The sequence below is a fragment of the Cyrtonyx montezumae genome, unplaced genomic scaffold (genome assembly GCF_038088225.1).
Source record: "Cyrtonyx montezumae isolate F1298 unplaced genomic scaffold, pur_monq_1.0 scaffold_2, whole genome shotgun sequence".
NCBI classification, from domain to species: Eukaryota; Metazoa; Chordata; class Aves; order Galliformes; family Odontophoridae; genus Cyrtonyx; species Cyrtonyx montezumae.
This window is the reverse complement of record NW_027071936.1, coordinates 24,513,161-24,536,770: the sequence shown is the minus strand read 5'-3', so window position 1 is coordinate 24,536,770 and position 23,610 is coordinate 24,513,161. Positions and strand designations below refer to the sequence as shown.

At 37.6% G+C, this 23,610-nt stretch overlaps 1 protein-coding gene across 3 annotated transcripts; it reads right to left on the bottom strand.

The window, feature by feature from the left end:
• Nucleotides 1-1,745: 1,745 nt before the first annotated feature.
• Nucleotides 1,746-23,315, bottom strand: PRKG2 (protein kinase cGMP-dependent 2). Of its 3 annotated transcripts, XM_065736623.1 has the most exons (19): nucleotides 23,236-23,315; nucleotides 21,135-21,656; nucleotides 17,024-17,190; nucleotides 15,927-16,040; nucleotides 13,950-14,055; nucleotides 12,602-12,665; nucleotides 12,124-12,201; nucleotides 11,034-11,128; nucleotides 9,397-9,465; nucleotides 8,610-8,708; nucleotides 7,530-7,680; nucleotides 6,805-6,941; nucleotides 6,559-6,648; nucleotides 5,528-5,669; nucleotides 4,867-5,030; nucleotides 4,384-4,506; nucleotides 4,028-4,090; nucleotides 3,207-3,273; nucleotides 1,746-2,319 (listed from the first exon to the last, which is right to left on the bottom strand). In XM_065736623.1, exons 2-19 carry the CDS (start codon nucleotides 21,641-21,643, stop codon nucleotides 2,224-2,226), a joined length of 2,334 nt encoding a protein of 777 aa, XP_065592695.1. In that variant the 5' UTR covers nucleotides 21,644-21,656; nucleotides 23,236-23,315; the 3' UTR covers nucleotides 1,746-2,223. The 3 variants fall into 3 exon arrangements, with proteins under 3 accessions (XP_065592695.1, XP_065592697.1, XP_065592696.1); XM_065736624.1 differs by lacking the exon at nucleotides 1,746-2,319 and having other exon boundaries at nucleotides 4,028-4,086; XM_065736625.1 differs by lacking the exons at nucleotides 13,950-14,055; nucleotides 15,927-16,040; nucleotides 17,024-17,190; nucleotides 21,135-21,656; nucleotides 23,236-23,315 and adding an exon at nucleotides 13,172-13,205.
• Nucleotides 23,316-23,610: the final 295 nt, after the last annotated feature.

The window sequence follows — 23,610 nt, the reverse complement described above, 5'->3', positions numbered from 1 at the left end:
AAATCTGTTCTTTGGTGGTACCAAATCGAGTTGCTGCAAAGGTCTAAAGCACCTGAAGTCCTAGCTTAAAGCCTCTGATCCACCCTCCTCATCCTGATAATTTTCCATTGGAAAATACTCCACTGCCTTCACTTGGGCTGAATGTTATATAACATATTTAATTTGATTTTCTGTCAAAGAAAATCTATCTTTCCGACTGCTCAGCAATAAAAAAAAATATTTGCTTGTTAGCGTGGTACAAATCAATTAGCCAGCACAGTGTAATACATCAGTTCAAGGATCTCCTTGTTTCTTACAATTTTTTTTTTTATAAAAGCATTTTGTTGGTCTTCTGCTCAAAACAGCCAAGTGAATGCTCTCCTGTAGCACATTCCTAAGTTCATCAGACAGAGGTTCAATGAGGAGCAATTCCCGCTCAAAAATCCAAAAAAGCACAAGAGTTGTGCTTCATCAAGTACAGCAGGAATGCAGCCCCCAGCTCCCTACAGTCTCTAATTAATTAATGGCAAGCTGTAGCATGACACGCACCTCAGAATTGGAAGATACGGTTCCTTCACTCACCAGAAATGGGAGAAATGGACAGCCCCAGTGGCAGCACCTTCCTTGTCCAGTTGTGATAGGTCATAAACAGCAGCTAAAAATCAGTCGACGCCAGTTACAAAGCCCTGACACACTTCACAGGTTTCCTGGGAGGTTTTTCCATCCAGCATGTGAAGTGCAGTGTGCTGTTCCAGTTTAAATAAATATCTATATTTAGATTGGGAACTGAACCAGTTCCTATCAGGGGCTACAGCTGCACTGATGCCAGAAAATCAGCACGATCCACAGGAAGATGCCATACCCTCGTAGCAGGGAGCAAGAGAGTTCTCTGTTTAAATCATGAGCTCTCAACACCCAACTGCATTATCGTTCAATCAACATTTCAAAACAACTCTTCTGTTCTAATAATATAGACAGTAAGTAAGTGACAAAAATCAAGCATCTACAAACTCACATGGGGAAAATCATCATGATATATTACAATTACACAAGTAGGTGACAGTTAAAATTAATTCCTGGAATTACAGGCTCATGGAAAGTCTCCAATCCAACTTCTTGCTCAGAGAAGAATCAACACTGAATCCAGATTGAGTTGTTCAAGTCTCTGCCTGAAAATATCCTGAAAACCTGCAAGGAGATTATAAAACCCAAACTGGGATCCTACTACACTGGGAAATGCCAGGTCAGCAGCTGTTCTCTTTCCATCTACCACCCGCAGGTATCCATATCTGTTGATAGCAAGTAAGTGGGACATCAAAACGTCTGGGAGATTTAGCATTAATGTTTCAGCAAATTTCATAATTTCAGCAAAATACCAATGAAAGCAAAGTATCATTGAAAATATATTTGAAGGACAAAATATGATTCTGTATGTACATATTTTTTCTTGCGAGATAAATGCTTTTTGTTTATCTATTCTAGCTTGCTTCACACTACGTAAAAGTACGACATTTTAAGATGCAGATGATATAGCTCTTTGAAGCAGTTAGGGAAATGCATAACACAGGCTGCTTTTCCAAGAAAAAAAATCTATTATGCATTTACCTAGTTCCCTACTGGATTTTCATTTGATCTGTCATACCCTGTTTCGCATACTCAACCTGGTGCAGAACTAGACTGAAAGATATGCAGCTTCCACAGTGATACCCTTCAAACTGCAGCATCAAGTCAAGACAAATCAATCTTGTAGAAAAAAGTCTTTCTGAATCAATGCAGTATACTGGCCATTACTGGAAAGAGCAAAACACACAGTAGACTCGTTATAAAATGAAAAGTAGATGCCTGTAGTGTCAGATATTGACAAATTCCACAACGTTATGGCCCATAATCTTCATTCTCTCTGTTTAAAATAAAGACGTGGTAACCTTGTTGATATCAAAATATGTGCTAGTGAAATTCCAAATGGCAAAACCATCCCCTCCACAGTGTCAGAAAAATGTTCATAGTGAGACTGTTTATCAAAAAAATATTCAGGTTGCATCTGCATGCCTTTGTTATAAGGAGATGCACACAGAATCTGTTGCATTATCTGAACAAGTTCTGGTTGCTGTATCGTCTTCAATTCTCCAGGGAACATAACATTTCTCAAAAACATTGTGTACTTTGGTTTTAAGCAAGAAACACAAGAACAGGTTTAGAACTGATGCCTATGAGTCTGTATAGATGTTTTGGAAGAAAATACTGTCAGAAATCCTTGTCCCAGCCTGAAAGTTCATCTGGAGGCATTCCCTCTTCAGGGGGATAGCTGTCAAAGTAGCTGTAATCAGTTGGTCCAGACAACTGTGGCATTGAAAACACAAAGAGATGATTATTTCAGAAATTAATTTTTGAAAATACTCTCCATTTATTAGGCATCAATTGTCTTGATGCCTAATAAAAAATCAATCCTGCTACTGGTGCAGGAATGAAAGTCCAGCATGATACGGATCCTTTCTTTCAATGGATGAAATTCCTTATTCTTTAAAAGCTGAAGTACCAGTAATAAACTTGTACAACAGAACAAGGCCATAACCTCCTGATACAAAAACACTCCCCAAATATTATGAAATCCTTGGTGTCACACAAAGCTCTCTGAAGTTAATAAGAAAACTGGGCCACACTAGATACAGCTTTGATTCAAATATTTGTTGTAGATCGCATCTACACTCGAGAAGTAACTTCTCAAAGCAGATCCAAGAATTATTATTTGTTTTGTTTACCCCAAAGTAAGTTTCAGAGCCATTATGCTTAATCAATTTTCACTTCACATCAAAGATGAATGGGCCATTTAAGAGAGGAATCTTACTCAATGATGTCCTGTAATACCATAAGAATGCACAAGTTTGTACTGCACAGTCACGTGAACGGTACATCTTAATAATGTGCCCATCTCAGAAAACACATTATTTCACTGTTCATCAATAAATCATCATCATTTATTGTAATAATGTTGGAAATCTAATGCAAACTACACTGGTGGAATAATATTTCCATTATCTAACTGAATTTAAGATACGTATTGCTTGGATCTATCTTTTCTTCCTTCAATTTTCACTGAACTGGAGAGCTATAATAATACAAGTCCTTTTCTGGGAAATTCTGCACTTGTCCTCAGTTGTTTCCTTGCAGACAAACACTTCACCTTTACATTTGTAAAGTCTTATGGAATTGAAAACCAAAGCCAATACCTCTCTTTTTAAAGGTGATGCTAATTTCCTCAGTTTCAGACCATCCCAGTTAAAACCATTCAACCACCTGAGCAAAAATAAATGGGAGATCATAGGAAGACAGAGACTGAGAAGGAGAAACAGAGTAACTTTTCTGTTAGAAGCACAGTATTAAAAACTTAACCACATGCAAGCAAGAGATCTAAACCATTTTACATGACAGCTGTCCACGGGACCACAGGGCTGTTTGAAGGGGGAAATCTGAGCACTGTTGTTAAGTATTGCTGTGAAAAGATGTGCGTGAATGGACACAAACAGAGGGGAGAAAGTGCTTCTTTTCCCAGACACAAACTGCAGAGCTTAGAAACCACTCAGATGAAAAGAAAAAGCAGGAAATGTCTAATCCACTGTGGACTTTCATCATTAAAAGAAAGAGGATATAAAATTAACACTGCTCTAGAGCCCCTTACTTCAGTTCTTACAGAGAAAATGTTTGGTTTTAGATCAAATAGTTAGGAGGTCTAAAAAGGCAGACATGAATTCTGCTGGCATCGACTCCTCATTAATTAACCTAATCAAACTCCTATGTCACTAACATGTGACAAACAAGCAAACAAACAGGAACCCAGGATGTTTCTAGCTGATTTTTTTTTGTTTGTTTGTTTTTGTTTTTTGTTTATACCATTGCCTGTAGTGGTAGTAAATGCATGGTAGCAATGGGGGTATCTCTTTTGCAAACTGGAAGCGCCTGAAGCCTCGTGATGTTCTGAACTGAGCTCTAAAATATTAAACATTTTCAAACTGAAAAGTGATTTTTCTTGTTGGCAGCCTTCTTCACTTACCTATGCTTCTTAATGTCATTAATTCCATTCCTCAGATTGCCTAATCTTTCTGTAGGGTTCTGCCTTAAAAAAGAGGGAAAAAAAAAGAGCATAAGGATTTAAAAAATATTCTTATTTTTGGATAAGAGCATTTACACGTCCTACTGCTTTGCATACAATGTGTAGTCACATCAAGAGACATAAAGAGATGTTGCTCACTGTTCCCTTCCTCCAATGTGGTGAAATGTTCCAGAAAGCCATGACAATGTCACCATTCCAGTGAGGAAGACACTGAACAAAACTTAGCAGTCTTATCCTTATCTTAAATAGTTCAACCTGCCTATACCCAAGCTCTGTCACAAAACACCAACTCCTACCTGCAGAGTCTGCGGATCAAATCCTCAGGCCTCCTTGTTATTGTTCTAGGAAAATCCAATTTTTCAATGCCTTTTAGAATCAAATTATATGTTGTCATCTGATCAGCCCCAGAGAACGGTGGACTAGAATAAGAAAGCACACTGTTGCATGGAATGGCTCAGAGCAAATATTTTGAGAATATGGAAAAAAACAACCACTTTCCTGCTTTGACAACCTGTGTTTCAGCCTGTTTGAAATGCTGGAAAGGTGTGAAGCTGAGAAACTGCCTGTAGGAACCAGGGATACTGCATGATCGTGTGTATAAGAGACAAGAAGACATATCATTTTGCAATTCATTCCTATTTACTGTAGTAAAGAAGAATAAAAAAAGATCACTTTTTGTGATCATTCTTCTGTAGGAAGAATAAAGAGCTGTTTATTTTAAAACTAACCTTCTTAAAAACAAATAAACACAGTAAGAACTTGGAGTTGGGGGCACTTACCTGCCAGTGAGGAGCTCATACACAAGAATCCCAAGGGACCAAAAATCCACACTGAAGTCATGGCCCTTACTCAGAATGACTTCTGGAGCAACATACTCAGGGGTTCCACAGAACGTCCAGGTTTTCTGCCCTGATCCAATCTTTTTTGCAAATCCAAAATCAACCTGATCAAAACCAATAGATGCTGCATAGTGCAGAGGTTACTGGGGGAAGCTTTAGGGTCTTCATTGCTTCCACGTCTCCTGCAGAGAACTCACAGCAGTTTATAGCTAAACAATTAACAGTTATTGTGAAGGAGAAATAAATAATTCCACTGGATAACTGACAGCTATAGGATAATCCCATTTATTCTCGTGAGTAATTTCTCAAATGATTTTCATTTGGGGTAGAACAACCCATGCTTTTCTTGAGGACACAAGATTTACAACCCACAGAAAAAGGTGGGTTGCTTATTATCCTCAGAGCAGATGTCTGAAGCTCTCTAAAGAGCACTGCACTTCTGCTTTCACTGTCAGTCAAATCAGGCAGGAGCTGTTCAGTGTGTTCCCTCTCTACTGAAATAATGTAGAGCCTGTGACTACTTGAGGCTGTGCCTGGGACATGTGGTTCCTGTCTCTATATTAACAGTAAACAGGTACAAAAATATATCACTGCATCTTACCAATTTTATATATCCTTCAGCATCCAAAATTAAATTTTCTGGCTTCAGGTCTCTGTAGACAATTCCTATGTGATGTAGATAGTCCAAAGCCTCTGTCACACATCCAACACAGAACTTTGTAGTGGGTTCATCAAAGCTGCCTCTGAAAGAAAAACATTATCTTTGCAGAGAAAATTAACTTCTAAAAAACACCTCACTCATTAACTGGATAAGATGTAACATCCAGAATGCTAGCAAGTTTTTTTGCATTTACATTCAGTATGTCACTTGTGGTTGAAAATGAACCTTTTCATTGGAAAGTCTTCGAATCATTGGATTTTATAAATCACTTTGCCTGTTTTGATTATTTACACTGACACGTCATCTCCCATGGCAAAATAATAATCATCTAGATAGGCTTCAAATGTACAACATTAAGTGACAAAGAAACGCAGCCACTGAATAATAACATAGAGCCAAATGACAGCACAGGTAAAAAAGAAAAGAAGAAATTTTCAACCCATCAAAATGCCATGTGGTATTACAGAGCACAACCTCTCTCCAACAAATTTGCCTTAAATGCTTTCTGTTAAACAGAAGGAACCGAGGTCATTTGTGTTTCCTCCCTGAAGGACAGCACTTCCAAGTGCAACATAAATCACTCATTGTTAGGACAATAATGTTGTTAATTCAAAAGTACCTTCAACCAAACTGTGATCATTTTTCTTGCCAGATGTGGTTGTTCCCATGCTGACAGATAGGATTTTATATTTTTGTATACCAAAAAAAAAAAAATTAAATAATAAAAAAAAAAACTCCAAGGGAGATAATCCCTCTTAACTTCCTTGTAGTGTCTGCATTTGCATGCTTGCATAAATGAATTACTCCAGATCATAGTTTTTCGATGATTTTTCAAAGACTACTCTGCTGCTAGTTACCTGATAATGCAGTGTCTTATCTTAAAAACACACTTCACTCATTCCCTTCCCCATATTCCACACATCCCTCTCTTTTTGCATATAAAGCTGCTCTTACTTGTATATAAAGCTTACCTGTCTCTCAGCAAGCTCCACAATTCCCCTCCAAGGCAAGCCTCCAGCAGCATGTACACGTACTTACTATCCTTGAATGTACGATACAGTCTGTGGAGGCAAACAGCAGCTATTTAGGATGTGGCAAATGAAACACAAGACCCACAGTGTCTTTTCTTCAGCACTCATTTATGCCAAAAGCTTCATTCTTAATGCTGACCATCTTAATGCTGGTCAGATTTAAGGAAATCTTGTATTTCAACTTACTTCACAATGAAAGGAGAACATATCTGCTCAAGGATTTTCTTTTCAGAATATATATGCTCTTGTTGTTTGGTGTCCACTACATGTTTCTTCTTTATGCACTTCATAGCAAAAGCCACATTCTCATTTTTTACCTTAACCTGTGAATAAAAACGGTGTGTATACATGAGATAAAGAAAGGAAAAATTTCCCATCTCTTCTGTACACAACCACTCTGCATGATTTCAAGACTAGCATCAAATCTTTTTAGGGTCCCTGTCTCTAGACGAAAAATTAAGAGAAATATCCTCTTCATCCATTTTATGTACACTAAACAGCATCTGTTTGAGTAGATAATGTAACCTACAACTAGTTCATACCACAATGAGTCCTAATTGTCCTAATTTCAAGTTAAAATTGCTAAAGATCAGTATGACGCAAATTAACCAAAAGCTGAGTCTGTTTGTGAAGAATGTTTACAAGAGATTTGACATTATGCTGAAGATTCCAAGATTCTAAAAAAGATGGAAGTTAAAACAGGGCTTGCAGAAATTCAAAGAAGTAGCCTTTTACAGCTGGATAAAACTTATTTTTAATTAATTTTCCAGGTGATGCTGTAGTATTCCCAAACTGGTAGTCAACTAGTGTGGAAATTTGGCTCAGAAAAAGGCAATTGATAGTTTAACGATAGCAAAGACATTTTATTTAAGACCAAGAACTATTTAAATATGTTTAAAACAAACTCTTACAAGCTCAACCCTTCCGAACCCACCAACACCGAGAGTTGTGACAACTTCTAAATTCTGGAATGGGGAAGAAGGAAACTGGGCTACTTTCTCCTTCAGCTGTATCATCTCCAAAGACACCTCTTTGGTTGACTGTCCACAGAAGGATCTTCTTCTGCATCAAAACAATTACCACAGGTTAGTGATTTCCTTGCCATCAAAACATATCATAGTACTCTCTAATGTTCCTATGACGAGGAAATGGAAAAAAAGAGGAAAAAAAGGATAAAAAGGAAAAGAAGGAAAAGGAAGGCCTTCCTATCCCATAACATCATCTTCATTTATTCTGTGCAGAACCACTTTCTTTCTGGTCATAATTTAAAAGTAAACTAAAAATGAAATCCTTCTGAAATATATCAAGTACAAACAATGGTATTTTTATCCTGAGCTGATCCACGATGATGCTTCTAATGATGGAGTCAGCTGACAAACTTTGGGCACTCACATTGGAGAAGTTTCTTCAGAACTGTGTAGCAGTTCCAGTAGAATTATCAGAAACAGAAGTGCAATTATAGTTTTAAACAGGAGAAACATTTATTCTTCTATAATTTCAGCATTACTTAAGTTGAAATCAGTGGCAGTTAAACAATAGTTGTGGTCCACAGTTAAAAGCAAACCCTAAAACAGCACTGCTGCTACACTGAAATGTTAGAAACAGACTTTCTTCTGTATCTGATTATTTCTATTTGAAACAGTAATTTATCTTCTGTACAATTATGTAATTCTATAACACCCTCAGAAGCTGAAGCTGACCTTTAGTAGCTTTAGTGGTCAAAGAATGAACGCACTTTTACTGCTTTTCTGTATTCAGTTTTCTTGGACAGAGTGAGCACTTGATAGCAAGAAAATGTACTGAGATTCTCTGTATTCTAATTTTCATAAAAGTTCTTGGACTCATAAGCATACCCAGACAGTTCTTTTCTAGTGATTCTAATCAGTCCCAAAGGTTCATCTCCATCAACCAACATCCGTGATTTCACTGACATATTTTTCACTTTTTGTGATCATCTACTAAAAATATATTGAAGAAAGGATCTGACTTACTTGGCATGTCGCTTTTCATCAGCCCGAGCCAGATTAGCCACATAACCTTCAAGATAGGTTTGTAACTCCTCATATGTTCCAACAGTTTGATTAAATGTCCTAAAATCATCAAAGAAACAGCGTGAACTACCATACATATTATGAAGAGAGAAACCAAAACTCAAGTAGCTCTATCAGGGTTTTACATACTGTTACTTAGCTGGTATATATTTTTAGAGCTTTGACTAGGTGTTAACCTGCTGAAATATCAAACCTGGTTTGACAGAGAGTAGAGGGACAAAGTACCCAGCTTGCTCAGACTATTTCCTGCTACACTATAATAATTCAGAGAAAGAACCCGGAGAATGTTGGTTTTACTGTTTTACTCTCTGCTAGTTCTCTTCTTTACGTCATCTAATTGTTCCTTTTTTTTTTTTTTTCCACTTTAGGAGGTATGCAGCTGGCCTCTGCTGGACAAAATCAGCAATTCAGCTGCAAAGTCCCCTTGACAAATGAATATCCCCTAAACAGGGACATGCATGGACTTTTTGTTGTTCCCTGAGCCAAGAAATAAACAAATGTGAGACATCGTCAGCACAAGGAGAAAGAGAAAGGAATAAGCTACTCTTAAGCTTCTGTGCCCCCCATTGAGCCTACGTCTGAGTAAAGCATAACTACAAATCAGTACACCAAAAGGATAACCACCTGTCCAGTACTCTCTTAAGAAAATATTGTAATTGTGCCTCTTACTGTTGATCTACTGAAAAAGAAAGTTAAGTCTTTCCTTAAGGCAGAGCATAATACTTACTCTCTATCTATAACGAGACACTCCACATCATATTCATCCGCAATAACATTTGCTGATCTGACATCATCACTAAGAATTGACAGAAAATAGAAGAATTCAGAAGCATGTCAAAATCCTTGAGGTATCCTACACTTTACTCCTGGAAAACCACAGCTGCTCTAAGTGAAACTCCTGGAAGGCCTCACCAGCCTGTATTTGGATTAGTATTGCTGAACCAAATGTACAGTTTTAGTATTTTACTAGTCATTACGATTGCCTAGCGCAGAAAATATTCTCATTTCAATGGGGTTTGGATCATGACTCTTAGCAACCTTCTCAAAGTTAGGAAGATATGTAAATAGCCTTGCAACAGATTTGCTACTCATTTCAAAGCTGATTCTCCAAGCTAAAATATTCCACATGCCATTCTCTATTCAATCTTCCAAATAAATATTCATAGGGAAGACCATAGAGTGCCCAGAAACTAATCTACGTATGATTGGAGTAATTTGTAAGTACCTTACTTTTAGTTGTTATTGCTTAGTGCGCTGTGAAAATACTGCAATTCCCTATCAGTACAGGACTAGGTAAGAACTGATTACTTTTTTATATATAGGCAGCTTAAAATTACTTACAGTAGTGTTTGCTGCCAAATCAAATACAGACTGCCTACATGTGAAACAACACAGTAATCTAGAACTCTAAGAAAAGGTGCAGTTTTCTTCTCTTGGCCCAACTTTTCAGTGGCTGTCTTATGTCAATATATATTTGGAAGTTAACTGCACATTATTCATATTTATCATCTTAAAGAAAACCTTTGTATAAAATATTTTACATCCTACGTAAATTTACCCATCCAATTTGTTGCTAAAAAGAAAGATTTTTCAAGGCCTTAATGCAACCTGTGAGATATGAGTGTTACATCCTCCCTGAAGACCAACAAAGCACAGAGAAAAGAAATTAAAGAAAGGGAATGCTTGAGGTACTGAGCAGAAAGTAGTTCTCCAGCGCTTAGGTTTTTAAAAATTTATTTATTGCAAGCGCTCTCTATCACAGGTTTAAAATTAAATTAGTGATCGCAGGAAAAGATTCCCAGAAGCAAGTACTCAACTACTCTACCAAAGACTGGGTAATATCACAAAAAAAAAAAAAAAAAAAAGAAGTATCGGTGAAGTCCAGATACAACAAATCAAGACCTTCTGAGAACATATCAAAGTCTGAAGATGTGTTCCTGAAAGAAGGTACATGGCTCATAGGTCATGTACTCTCTGTACTCCTTTTCTCTTTCTCTTACTACCATGGGCACTGGCACAAAAACAGGGATTCTTTCTGGCAATGTTTGAACTTATCCATGCTAGCAGTCATCCAGAGGCTGGAGCAACAAATTCTCATCAGTGCTTTTACTGGAATATAAACAAAAAAGTCAGAGAAGTCCAGCATTTGGCTTTTACAGGGAAAACCAAAGGTAAGAGATGGTGTAAGTTTCAAAGTTGTTTCTGCAAAAACCAAAACAGTAAGACAAACTCAACCATTGCCTTCTTAGGCTGACACTGCAAATAAAACAAGGATTATATTCAAAATAACCATGATATGTATAACCTGACACACAGTGACAGATTAATTAAAATATGATACATCAGGAATCAGTGTGAACTAACCTAATGAGAGCCTTTTCTCCAAAGTAATCTCCTTTATGCAGATTTTTAATCAGTTGAGGCTGAGAGTGATCTGCAGTACTCTGGGTAACCTTTACCTGGAAGGCACAGGAACAGAAATTTAGGAAGGTAGAAGTCAAAGCATCCCATGGTTTATTTATTTCATACATATATAAAACTCAATGTTATTGCAGTAAGTTATGAAAAAATATAATTTCTACTTCCTCTCAAAACTTAAAACCCTCTAACATCCTTCAATCCCTCCCAAATTTTGCTGAGAAATGGCAAAAATTAATCTAGTTATTATTTCCCATTCTCCAATATTTTCTCTTCACATCTTTTAAAATGGAACAAAATAAATCCTCTTTAAACAAAAAACTGAAAAATACTTCATGTTCTCAAAGTGGGTAGACATCATATGAGCTTATATTCTCAGTTAAACAGCCTGTAGAAACAGCAACTAATATTTTCCACCTTTTCAAATAAATCAGACCAGAAAATTTAAGAAATAACTTTAGCATTTATACCATTTCTCTTTTTTTAACATCCACCTAGTTTAAAAAAATAAAGGCAGAAAAGCTTGTTCATTAATTTCTTAAAGAGTATTTCACTGTTTCAATTTCGTGTTCTGATTTGCAAATATCATGGCATAAATTTAATGAATATGTAAATGCCTACTGGTGTTTGAATTGCAAAATGGTCTCCTTCAGACCTTCAGGGAAGGTTTGTTGCAAGCAACACTCTCACACTGATACAAAGCTCCTTAAGGGCTTTTTGGTAACATCAACTTCAAACACTGTCAAAACTGGAGACAACTCATACTGCTGGTGTGTCCACAGCCTTAAAAAAAACAAACCAAATCAAACTCAACCAAACCTAACCCAACTCAGCTAAACCCAAACCAGCCATACGAGCAAACACCTCCAGACACAGACACGCTGTGCAAATCTAAAATAACTCCTGGCAGTTTATTGATGAAATTCTCCAGCTCTGATTCTCTAGAGTCCTCTCTGCTAGCCATCACCAATAAAAGTGTTTGTATACAAAATCGTTTTTTTTTTGTTGTTGTTGTTGTTTGTATTTTATATCTTACCTTTCCTTTTGCTATTATAAAAAAGGTATTTCCTTCTTCTCCTTCCCGAATAACATAATCTCCTTTGTCATAGTACTCCTGTTGTGGGGGAAAAGAGGAGATCACATTGCCTGATATGTCATCAGTTTCTTTGAAAAATCTGATTATTTGCAGAGTTCTTAATATATATGGATGCACTATGGAGGTCTAGCTTCCTATGTTCAACACAAGTTACATCCCATAATAGTATGCAGGCAATCTGCTGTGTAAAATTGGCACAGTGACCAATGTGTAGCACATCCAAATGTGGCCTCATCAAACATATTAGCACTGATGCCATTTGCTGCCAACCTGGAATTCCATTCTGTCCAATTCAAAAATATTGACATTAAAAACAGAAAAGTTTTCCTATTTATTTAGTATTTATTTCTACTTACTTGTCTTTTGTTATTATAAAAGCTTACTAAGCATTGGTTAGATGAATCTAACAGTATCTTACCACCTCCAGGCAGTCCATGATCTTGGTCAGTTTATCTTCAGGTAAGTTTTTTAGGAGGGACACACTACCAAGAAATAAAAAATAAAAATAATAAAAAAATAAAAATAAACAGAATTGCAAAGCAACAAACAGACAAACAAAAGAAGATTAACACTATGATTTATTCTCATCCATATAATTAGCACAAACATATTATAACTACCTGAACTGGTGCTGTTATACTTAATATACAATATGCACTAACTATTTGGAAGGTTGAAGCAGTCTTACCTCACTTTTTAGATAAGCAAAACATGCACAATTAGAGAAATGTGGCAAACATTCATCAGTTTGTAAATCAACTTCATATTTAGAACTTTTTTTCCCCAATCAAAATTCAAAATTCAGTCATTCAGAATCCATTCATTTAAAACCAAGAAATTATAACAATCCAATTATGTATTTCCAAATGCATTACAGAGACTGCAAAATCAGATAAAGGCAAAAAATTCAGCATTACTTTTACAGCAATTAAACGAGAATACAGCCTCAGTGATGACTTAGTGAACATGCTGCTAAGAATAAGAAAACCTCTTGTCCTGAGAACTCTGGCTTGTGAAAGTTAGGATGTCAAGTATTTTACCAACTACTGGCTTCAATACAGAAATACTTAAATAAATCAAAGATGGGGACAATAAAAAAATACACAAAAAATACATTCCATGCATGGTCATGCCTGAAATCTCTGTTTGCAACAGTATCAGAATGGCCATGCTTAACGAAAAAGTTTAAGAAAAGGAAAACATGTAATCAGCTAATTATGGTTTGAAATCTCAAAGCTGTCTTTTTGGAAGAAAAAAGCACCATTTATCTCTCAGTGTACCCTACAGCAGGGAGAAATACTGCACTCTTCTACAACCTTCCCAGTAATATATGTTGGAAAGAGTTCATGAAGAGAACCACGTTGTTTTTATATTCAAGTCTCCAAGGGATGAAGAATATATTACTTAATCTGCACCAGCAGGAAATAAACTTCTAGTCAGAAGATTTCATTAACTTTCTTTATTTAATACATTGTTTTGACTTTGAGCCATGTAGCCTTCCAATACATTTGTTCAACTACTTAAAAACATTCATTTCATCAAGCAGATCTTTCTGTTTCCTAATTTAATACAGGATAAAGACAATTAAAATAAGCAAAATGATTTTGTGAATCCTAAAATAATATCAAAAGAGATCAGTATTTAAATTATTGAGTGCCTAATGCAAAGGCATTAAGGTGTTCTTAACATTATTAAGCACAATGTTATTTTCTATCTTACCATGGAGCCCAAAACAGTTCTCAGAAACTCAAATGCATTATGTTTACCTTCTAAGAAAGTTTCTGTACTGTTCTTGTCTTGTCTGTGCTGTCACTCTCATGATGTTTTGGAACACTTCTCTGTCCAGTGCCCATGTTTTAACATTGGTGATTGCTTTAAGAAAACAAAACAGACAAACAAAAACCCAGAATATCCATAATGATTCCTAAAGATTTGATAGCAGATAGTTGCAGCAGGTTTGGATCTCTCTCTAATTCGGATAATATATAAATGATTTTGAGCTACTCAATAAGATAGGAATAACACAGGCTGAGAAACTCATGAAACTCCATTTAATCTTACAGCCTTCACACATTTCTTCCTCTAACAGTCATTTTCTAAGGGAAAGAAAGGTAATCAAAACAAACCTTATAGATTACTGATTATCTTACAAACATAATCAAAATATGACTGCAGCAAGCATGTACAAGATCCATCACCAAAGATGCATACTATGGCTTCTGCATGCAACTACTGACACAGCAGAGCCTATTGCACTTAGAATACTTTTTAGCAGATAATTGTGTTTCTATTTCATTTAATATACTCAAAAATAAAAATAAAAGATGCTGCATCATATTCAGCAGTTTTCCCTCGATAATACAAAGGAATAAGAGTTTTCACATATGGGTTTACTATTTGTGCTCAGTGGTGGCATTGTGATGTTCCTCCTCCAGTACAGGAACACAAGAAAGTTAGCAGGGAGGGGTGAGTTTCTGGAGTGATTGTAAGTATTCACATATCCTTTCTGTTCAACTATTGGACAATCCTCATCCTACCTCAAAACCAATTAATGTTAACAAAGGTCTCAAATAGCATGACATCTTACTATGCTGAACCATTACTTTACAAAAGAGAGAAGTAGGAAACATATGCAAATGCTAGGGTGAAAAATAATCACATTATGGACACTGTTCTGTTCATCAGGCAGCCACAAAGAAACAGATTACAGGAGGCTACTCCATCTACATAGACAGCAATGAATAAGTGCTTAAACTAGCTGCAGGGAGAAAGCACAGAAGCTTTTAAAGCAAACAACTTCTTGTTGTAGTGCTTTCACTCCTTTTTTAAGCACACATGAACTCTTCATACTTACTGGTGATTCAAGGTTCCTGCAGATTTAGGCAATAAAAGAAATTAGCTGCCAAACGTGAGGTATTTTTACAGAACAGTGGAGAGTGGAAAAATGGGGATGGGGAATTAAAATCTTGTTTGTTCACTTACTGCTCTGTCGCAGAATTAAGATGCCAGCTTAAAATCCAGGGATACTGAACGTGCTACTACCCAGTTTTACACAGAAGGCAGATATCTATATCACAGCAATACTGAAATCTATGGTGTCAGGCAGTAAATACAAAGCAAGAAACAGTATTTTTCTTGGATAAGCAGCATGTCTCATTGAGAAATTTCATCTCTCCCACCATCTCACTGTTATCAAACTCAATCTTCTCCTGAATGCCATATACAGATGGATGTTGGCAAGACTCAGTAACTTCCTGAGTGATACAGAACTAAAAGAAATACAAAAGCAACCAATTCCTATTTGTCTTATTTCTGCTCAAATTAGGCCTTTTCTGCTTTATTAAAAAAGAACAGCATATGGTTCTGAGATATCTTCAAACTCAGTTTCTGAAATATGATCATTAAGAATTAAGGATCACTACTGCAACTAAATCATTCTACATTGAAATATAACCATTCCTTACCAGCTCATCTGGTACAGATTTGGTTAAAAAGCATATTTTGGAGGTGCATGATTGTTTATCAAAGGTCATAGTAGAGTTAAAAACATATTGGTGACAGAGGATTGTTCAGCTGCCCAGATAGAGCAAACTCGAAGGAAACATGAGTTTATCATAGGCACTTTGGACATGCAGACATCTATCAAATGACAACTTTAAAGACAGTCTAGATACAGCAAGGATCTCACAATAGTACCTACTGACTTCTTTCTGAAAAGTGTTTTTCTAAGAAATGCTCTGTACCTTTCACAGAAGCTGTCCGTGTGCAGTTGTATAAAATGGCCAGTTCACCAAATGCTGTCCACACGGGGATGGAGGAGAGCAGTTTATTCTGCTGGAAGACTTCCAGTTTGCCCTCTGCCAAAAATCATCAGGTTAGCATGAATTAAATGAGCTCTATTGCACATAGTGAAATGAAGAAAAATCAAGGCATTTCAGGCTTCATCGTTCTCTCAAGTCAAGCAAGGATAGGGACACTGCCTTGAAACACAGGTACAAACAATCAGAGTGATTTCTTTCCCTTTTGGATGCATTACTAATACAAGATTTGGATGTGGAAGGGGAGACGACAGAATCTTTTCAGCACCACGATTAGGCTATGGAGAAGGGCCATTCTAAACCCTTATGGGATGAACTTTTGCTACAACAAAACGTTCTGCAGTGGTTCAGATAACCTCATGTGTTTTAGACAAGGGCATATTAAAACAGTGACCAAACAAAAAAAATTACTCATGAGGCTTGTTTGTTCTTGCAAGCACATGCACACATATGTGCAGACTGTAAGGGGGAGGGCAGAAAGAAGAAAAGCAAATTACTTTGTCCTTAAATAAAGTGGTCTTGAGTCTTACCATCAATCTGTTAGAAGTAAAAGATAGTCTGAATTTCTTCGCAGGTTATGGCCCCAAAAACCCCATCCTGAAAGCGTGTACCTCTTCTTTTCAACATACCTATTTGGCCCTCAGAAAAGCTCTACTATGTCAGGAAAAATTCTGGATGCACGAATCCTGCCTCTTTCCTTCTCCACATCCCTTTTTTCTTTTTTCAAGCACAGCTACTATCAATTTTACACATTAAAACATCCATTTATAATTAGAGGTTTTCAAAGATGTGAGCTCAGTTTACGTATGTTCCTGTACTTTGTACAGCATAAACTCTAATTCTTATCAATTGTTGCAATTCTAATTCTTTTAAAAAAGAAACTAAAGAAACAAAAGTCAGAGGTAAAACATGCAGCGGGGACATTATGAATACAAACAACAACACTGCTGTCTCCTGCAAAGATTTCTGAATTACTTTCCTAATTCTTGAAGCTGTGCATTGCATGAGCAAGCAATACTCACCTTTTAGGACAAAAATGTGATTGCCTGGCTCTCCTTGTCTGATGACATAGCTTCCCTGCTGGAAAGTCCTCTCATACATACATTCCACCATCTCTCGGATCTGCTGAGGCTCCAGTCTCTTCAGGAACTGATTTTTATTCAGGGCATCTGTGATGAGCTTCTTCTCACTGTTTTCAAGGAAAAGCAAAGTTTAATAGATCAAGCCTGTCTGGGTTACATTACTCAGAAGGTATTCATTCTTCTCAACATGTCTCCTTTAATTTCTAACACTGACAACATGACCAGTATCACAGTTGCATGTCACGATCATTTTAACTTGTATTCTGTAAGAAGTGCTAGCAACATTCTTGATGTGTTCTTCTGTAGGGATTTGGACACCACACTGTAAGTGCTGTGGTCATGTTTCCTGGCTGGAACTTGGACCTGAATGATCCCTTTTTGGTTGGGGTTGCTGCTGGTTGCTGTTATCACCATCCTGATGTTTCATCCATTTGGACCTTGTGAGACTGTGTCCTGATTGGTTCCTGGCTCATGTTTCCTGATACAGTGTCTCTGCATTACTTCCTGCAGTAGGAAACGTTGATATAAAAAGAATTGCAAGGACAAGAACAGTGTGTTTGCTCTGCTGGTGCAAGATCTGAGTGGTTGGATTTCAAGAAGAGAATGTGAGAAAATTAAAATTGCCTGAATTGACTACTAGAGACCAAACAGCTGGGACAGAGATGGCTCTGTGTACACACCAGGCAATCCATGCTTTCTGATTGCACTGGGTCAAGGGCTTCCTCTAATCACCATGTAGTTGCCTTGAATCCATGCCAGAAACAAATGCAATTAAGCAAAAGCTGCACTGAAAGCCTTTATGGACCAGCTGAGCAGTTCCCTTTCACTGCTAGTGAAAGCTACATTACATCTTTAAGACCCCTTGTTCCTATTCAGCATGTATAGACAAGCTGCCCAACAAAACCAATGTCCTTGTGGCTTTCTACAAAGAAACCCCTCTTGCTTGTGTTTGTAAAAACAATGCAAATCTGTCATCAAAACATGCAAAGTCTCCTGAGGGAAATCAGCGATGAACTATCATGGAAATGGGGAATGAAAAGAAAGTACATTTACCACATTACTTGTCTCATAATGTCTGTAAATCTGTAATGGTAATGACAAGAAGTAAGAAAATAAAATCAAGTAGTTATGGTAAAGATTGCTTAGAAACAGAGATCATAACATGACTTTTTCTGAAGGCAATAGGGTTATTGGAATAGAGCCTCTAACTTTGTTTCCTACTAAAAATGGCTTTGCTTATTTCATTTACCTTGGCCTGCATCGTGCATATTACCCCACAATAAAATACAGTAATGGCTCGTGAAATGATACTTAACAAGCACTAAAACTCCCAGAAATGCAGAGCAGAAACCTGTTGCTTTCCAAAAGTGTAGTGAGGACCTAAAAGCATCGCAGTCATGCCCCAAGCTCTTGACTCAGTTGCTTGCTCATTCCATATACATCCAGCACAATACATCATTGTTGACTTTTTTCAGCTTCCCCTACACCCACCCCAGTTTTGTGATTTTCTAGGAGCACATGCCTCAGGGACCAATGCTTTCTCTCCATCTAGCTTTCTCCTAGTGATGTGAGGTTTTGGACATGTGCTGGAAATGACTGAAAGGAAAGTTATTTGTTAAGTATCAAATAGTAATAACTTTATTCTCCATCCAGTAATGGCTGGTAGCAGTCCAGTCGTGATCCTGAGACTGTAATGAGGAAAAAGCTTACGTAAGCAGCTTAAATGCTAATGATCATGATTGCATGCTGTGGAGGGACACAAAAGCGGAGAAAAAACACCGCAGGTCATCAGATATTTAAATTAGTAATGCTGTGCAAATGGTAAGAGGCTGAATTATTTTCAGACTGAAAGATTAGCTGGAGTGCAATCAACTTCCAAATACCACTCCCAAGGGGTAAATTCTTTAGGCCTTTTGCTAAAACTTTTCAATACCCAATCTCCCATAAAGAGGACACTCATTTATTGAACTTTATATCCAACACAAGAGATTGTATATATTCAAGGATATGCATTCATAGTCCACAGAGGAGGAATCATTTGAAGCTTCTAGAGCTTTCATTAAAGCATTTGTGTTGAGATACTCCCAGCAAGAGTATCAAAATCTCATTCAATAAATAGCAGAAGAAAATAAATAGCATATGAACCTATGAGCAGGGATCTATGCAGTGAGTTTGTACAACATTAGTACAAAGGACTTAAACCCAAAACAATACTACTGCTGCAGCACCATTAATACAAGTCCATATTCAGCTATTTAATTGTCTTTCTAACCACTCCTGTACCTTCAAGTGAAACCCAGGTATATTGTCTTTTGTCCTACCAAGAGTTAGAGCTGAAAAATGAATAATTATGGAAGATTTCTTTATAATTTAAGAACAGTGGGTAAAATATGAAGTTGAATTTAAGCTTAATAATGTAAGAAGAGGTAACGTAATCTCTAGTATGATTTATAGAATACTTAGAATACCCTAAAAGTAATTTTTAAATTCCATCTTCTCTGTCAACGTCAGAGTAATAGATAGTATTAAAATCACAGAATCACAGAATTGTAGGGGTTGAAATGGACCTCTAGAGAACATGGAATCCAACCTCCTAAGGTGATGATTTGGTTACACATCCAAAATTGTTTTCTTTTACTTTGTTTCTCACTGCAACTTGAGAAGTAGCTTTTGTAAAGAGCACATGGCCAACTCCTTAATGGCAAACTCTCTAACACTAATTACAGAGGCAAAATTGAAACACTTACTAGCACTTGATAATGAAACTAACGAGTTCAGCTTCACTCAAGGATTATACTCAGGGCAATAGTTAGCAGACAAATGAAAGTTTAGTGACCATCATGGAAGATGAGAAATCCAATAAAGAGTAAAGTGCAAGTGAAGGAGATCAGGAGGTGTCGAACAGAAGGGAATAGAAGAAAAGTAGAGAACAGTAGGAGAGCTAGAAATAGTAGGGAGGAGAGAGGACAGTGGCCTGTTCTCAGGGCTGTTGCACTGAATATTAAAACAGTTGTTTCCAGGACAGTAAAGCTCAGAATAAATGCAGCAATGGTACGATCTAAACCATTACAAATCTATGGGAGCCATACCAGTAATTACGATTATTTTTAATCAGATTATTAAAAAAATAATGGGAAGGGAAAAGAAATGTAGCACTGAACACAATGGATGAAAACTTGTTGGAGCCTGACAGCTTTTAGGTCTACAGCAGTATGAGTTTGAATGCGCCACAGATGCCTCAAAATCATGAAGACACGCAAAGCTGAGACTCTTGAGTTGCTGGCTGAAGTTCACACATTCTGGCTATCACCATGTTCAGGCAGATCCTTGGGATTTGCCTAAACTGAGAGGTAAAACAGTAAGGTCTGTTTAAGGATACCAGCCTGAGATCTGTCTCCAAGCTGAGCTGCAACTGGCAGTTCTTCTGGCTTTTGCAGAGATTGGAAGTGAAATTGGATTCAGAGAGGTGAAAGTATAAATATGCTCCAAAACCTTGACTGTCAGAAGCTGGGGGGCAAGAGAAAAATACTAACAGTATAATCATGCTGTACAAAATATCTTGTTACATTTTGCAATGGTGAGTTGACACCAGGATGACAAAGCTAGTACACAGCTAAGAATCATGTCCTGCTCTTTCTCAAGCCAAACATAAGACAAGAACAAGGATCTGAACCTATGTGGTGGCATACAGTCTTTTGTCCATTAGTGCTCCAGAGCAAAGCTTAAGCTGTCAGCTGTGGGCAAACCTGGACCTGAGACTTACTTTCTGTTTGATTGCTAGTAATGAAAAGCCATGAAGAGGCTAAAAGCTAAAATACAGAGGCCACCTCAACTCAATCCGAAGTCACACGGGTGACTCTTTGTTAAAAGTTAAACTAATCCAGCTAGCACCTGATTACCATAGAGATGAAGTCTATAGGGAGAAAAAAAAAAAAAAGAAAAAAAAAAAGGATGGATGATTTAATTGTGACCTCTCAAAAAAGAGACAATATCATCATGACAGCAATTATATCCTTGCAAAACAAGCATGCAGACACTGCAATGAGCTCACCTGGAATCCTTTCGGACTCTTGATTTTTCAAAGGAAAATGTAGCTTGTTTGCTGGAATTATAGAGCTGTGTTGTTGGCTCTGCAGATACGCCTTCCTTAGCTCCTTTCCTCCTGTCAGCAGAGACTTGATTCTTTGGAGTCACTCTAAATGGAGAAGGCTGAAGAGAGTGTTCTCCTTGGGTGTTAATAACATCCTGCAGCTTGTTCAGCTGAATGCACTTGCTCTGGAGTTCCTTGGTGAGTTCTGCTATGACCTTAGTCTGCACAGACAGCTGCTCTTGAAGCTCAGCAACAAGACTTTGACTGTCCTGCAACTCTTCATCTTTTATTTTCAGCTCCTTTTCTAGTTCAAGCACTCTGCTGCAAAGCACATCAACTTGTCCAGTCAAATGGATGCCAATGGCAGGGTCCGTTAGAAACTTATAGTTGCTAGCACAACCAAGAGCTAGGTTTGCTACATGTCTATCGGGTTGCCTCAGATGTTTGGATTTTATTGATGCATTCCCCATTTTGTCCAGAGACCTATGTGCAAAAATTCATTTGCAGTGATACTTGGTTACCTGGCCAGAAGGAAAATAGTTTTGTTGAATGGTAGGTAATGAATATAAACTATTTAACTAGCAGCAAAATTTGAAATTACTATAGTAGTTAATTGATTTCCCACTTCTCAGTCCTGAAAGTGAGAAGGATACAGAGAAAAGAGGAGGTGGTGGATTGGTGGATGGAAAGAAAAAGGTCTGATGGGAGCAACTTCTTTTTGTAGGTTGAAGAAGAGTGCAAGCTCCTCTCAGCCCAATACAGACAAACAAGAATAAAAATATAACAAGAAAAGTTTGTGCTTCATTGCTAAAAAATGAAATTTAATACATGAAAAGAAAACTACAGCTTCTTTTCTCCATTGAGTTCATGTATTACACAAACTCAACCACTGGGTACAGATCTACCTGGCATAAAGGATATGTTATTCAATAAGGATGTGCATCAGTAACATGCTTTTTAAAACAGCCGTGCTGATCAGAGCAAGGATCTGATTGTCTCCAGCTGTGTCCAAAAGGAAATCCCTACAGAAAAATCATACAGACTACTTGATTTATATACTGTTACAAATGTCAGATTTACTGAGTCTAACACTTAATGGATCTCTATTCCTATTACTCTATTTTTCCCTTCTAACTCCTCCTGTGTGCAGAGGTCATGGCAAGAGTAGAACTGAGTAGATCTGCTTCTTGCATTAAGAAATCCTACTTGACTTTCCAGTACATGTCCAAGAGTGGAGGAGCCCATTTCAGGAAGATTTCTCTCTCTTATCCTGAAAAATTTCTGTCCTACCTTTTTGTCTTAATATGCATCATAATTCTTTCCCAAAGTTTGGTCAGTCTTGCTGTCCTCTGAGTACAAATACAGGGCTAATCTCTTTCACTAATTGTGCTCCCACTAAGAGCAGGTAGCTGGCAGGATTCCTACAGCTTCCTTAAAATGTTCAAGCTAACTCAGATACTGCTGTTGAGGAACAATTACTTCTCATGGAAATTTTTTCCTTACTGCCATTTACTCAGGAAAAGTAGCCAGGAAAAGGTTTGGATTACTGTGAGGACACTTGCTCTCCCAACACTTGCTCCACCAGCAGCCCTCAATGGATTTCCAAAGTGATATATCTCCTTCCCTTTGGCATATCATTTGCTTTAATAGGTGCAGGGTATATTAAATGCACATATTTTGGGGGGGGGAAATACCTAGCAGATTGCTTTTGGGGGTCCAGCATTCAACTATACCAAAATATGTCAGGACTATTAGAGCAATGTCTGCCTACAAATCCCATCTGTGGACCACGACAGCGCCAGTTTACAGCTCAAGCATAAGATGTTCGCTTGGAAGGAAGAAATGAGCTTAGGGCTTTATTGCCTTAGCACCACATAGAGCTGCTGTTCTGACACCTGCTCAGGCTCCTCACGAAGCCTGCTAAGACTTCCAGCACAGTTCTGCACTGGTTTGCAGGTCACAACAGAAGTATTAGACAACGTAACTCACATGTAGTTCTCCTTAAAGCAGTCTCTACTCCTCTCAGCTCCGGGTGCTGACTGTGACATGGTGTACCACTCACCTTCTGCTTTGATTTCCCGGTTTCTCCTGGCAGCTGGTGCTTCAGCTCGTCACGAAGTTCACCAGTGACAGATCTGTGCTAGAGAGGAGAATTCAAACAACACACGTATCGAGGTAACATATTGGTTATCTCTGAGGAGCGACCTATGGCACAACCAGAGACCCAAGCTCAGCATGCAGGCAGATCGAGTGGAGATAAAACTGTTACGACACGTAAAGCAGAAACAAAGATTATGGGAAGACCGTCCTCACACCCAGCATTCTGCCATAGGAAATGCTGCAGTGGCAGTCACCGCATTCCACAGAAGGCTCTCGCAGGCGTCTAAAACCATTTGAGAAAGGGATGGATGAGTGCTCCCAGGCACAGCAGAAAGCG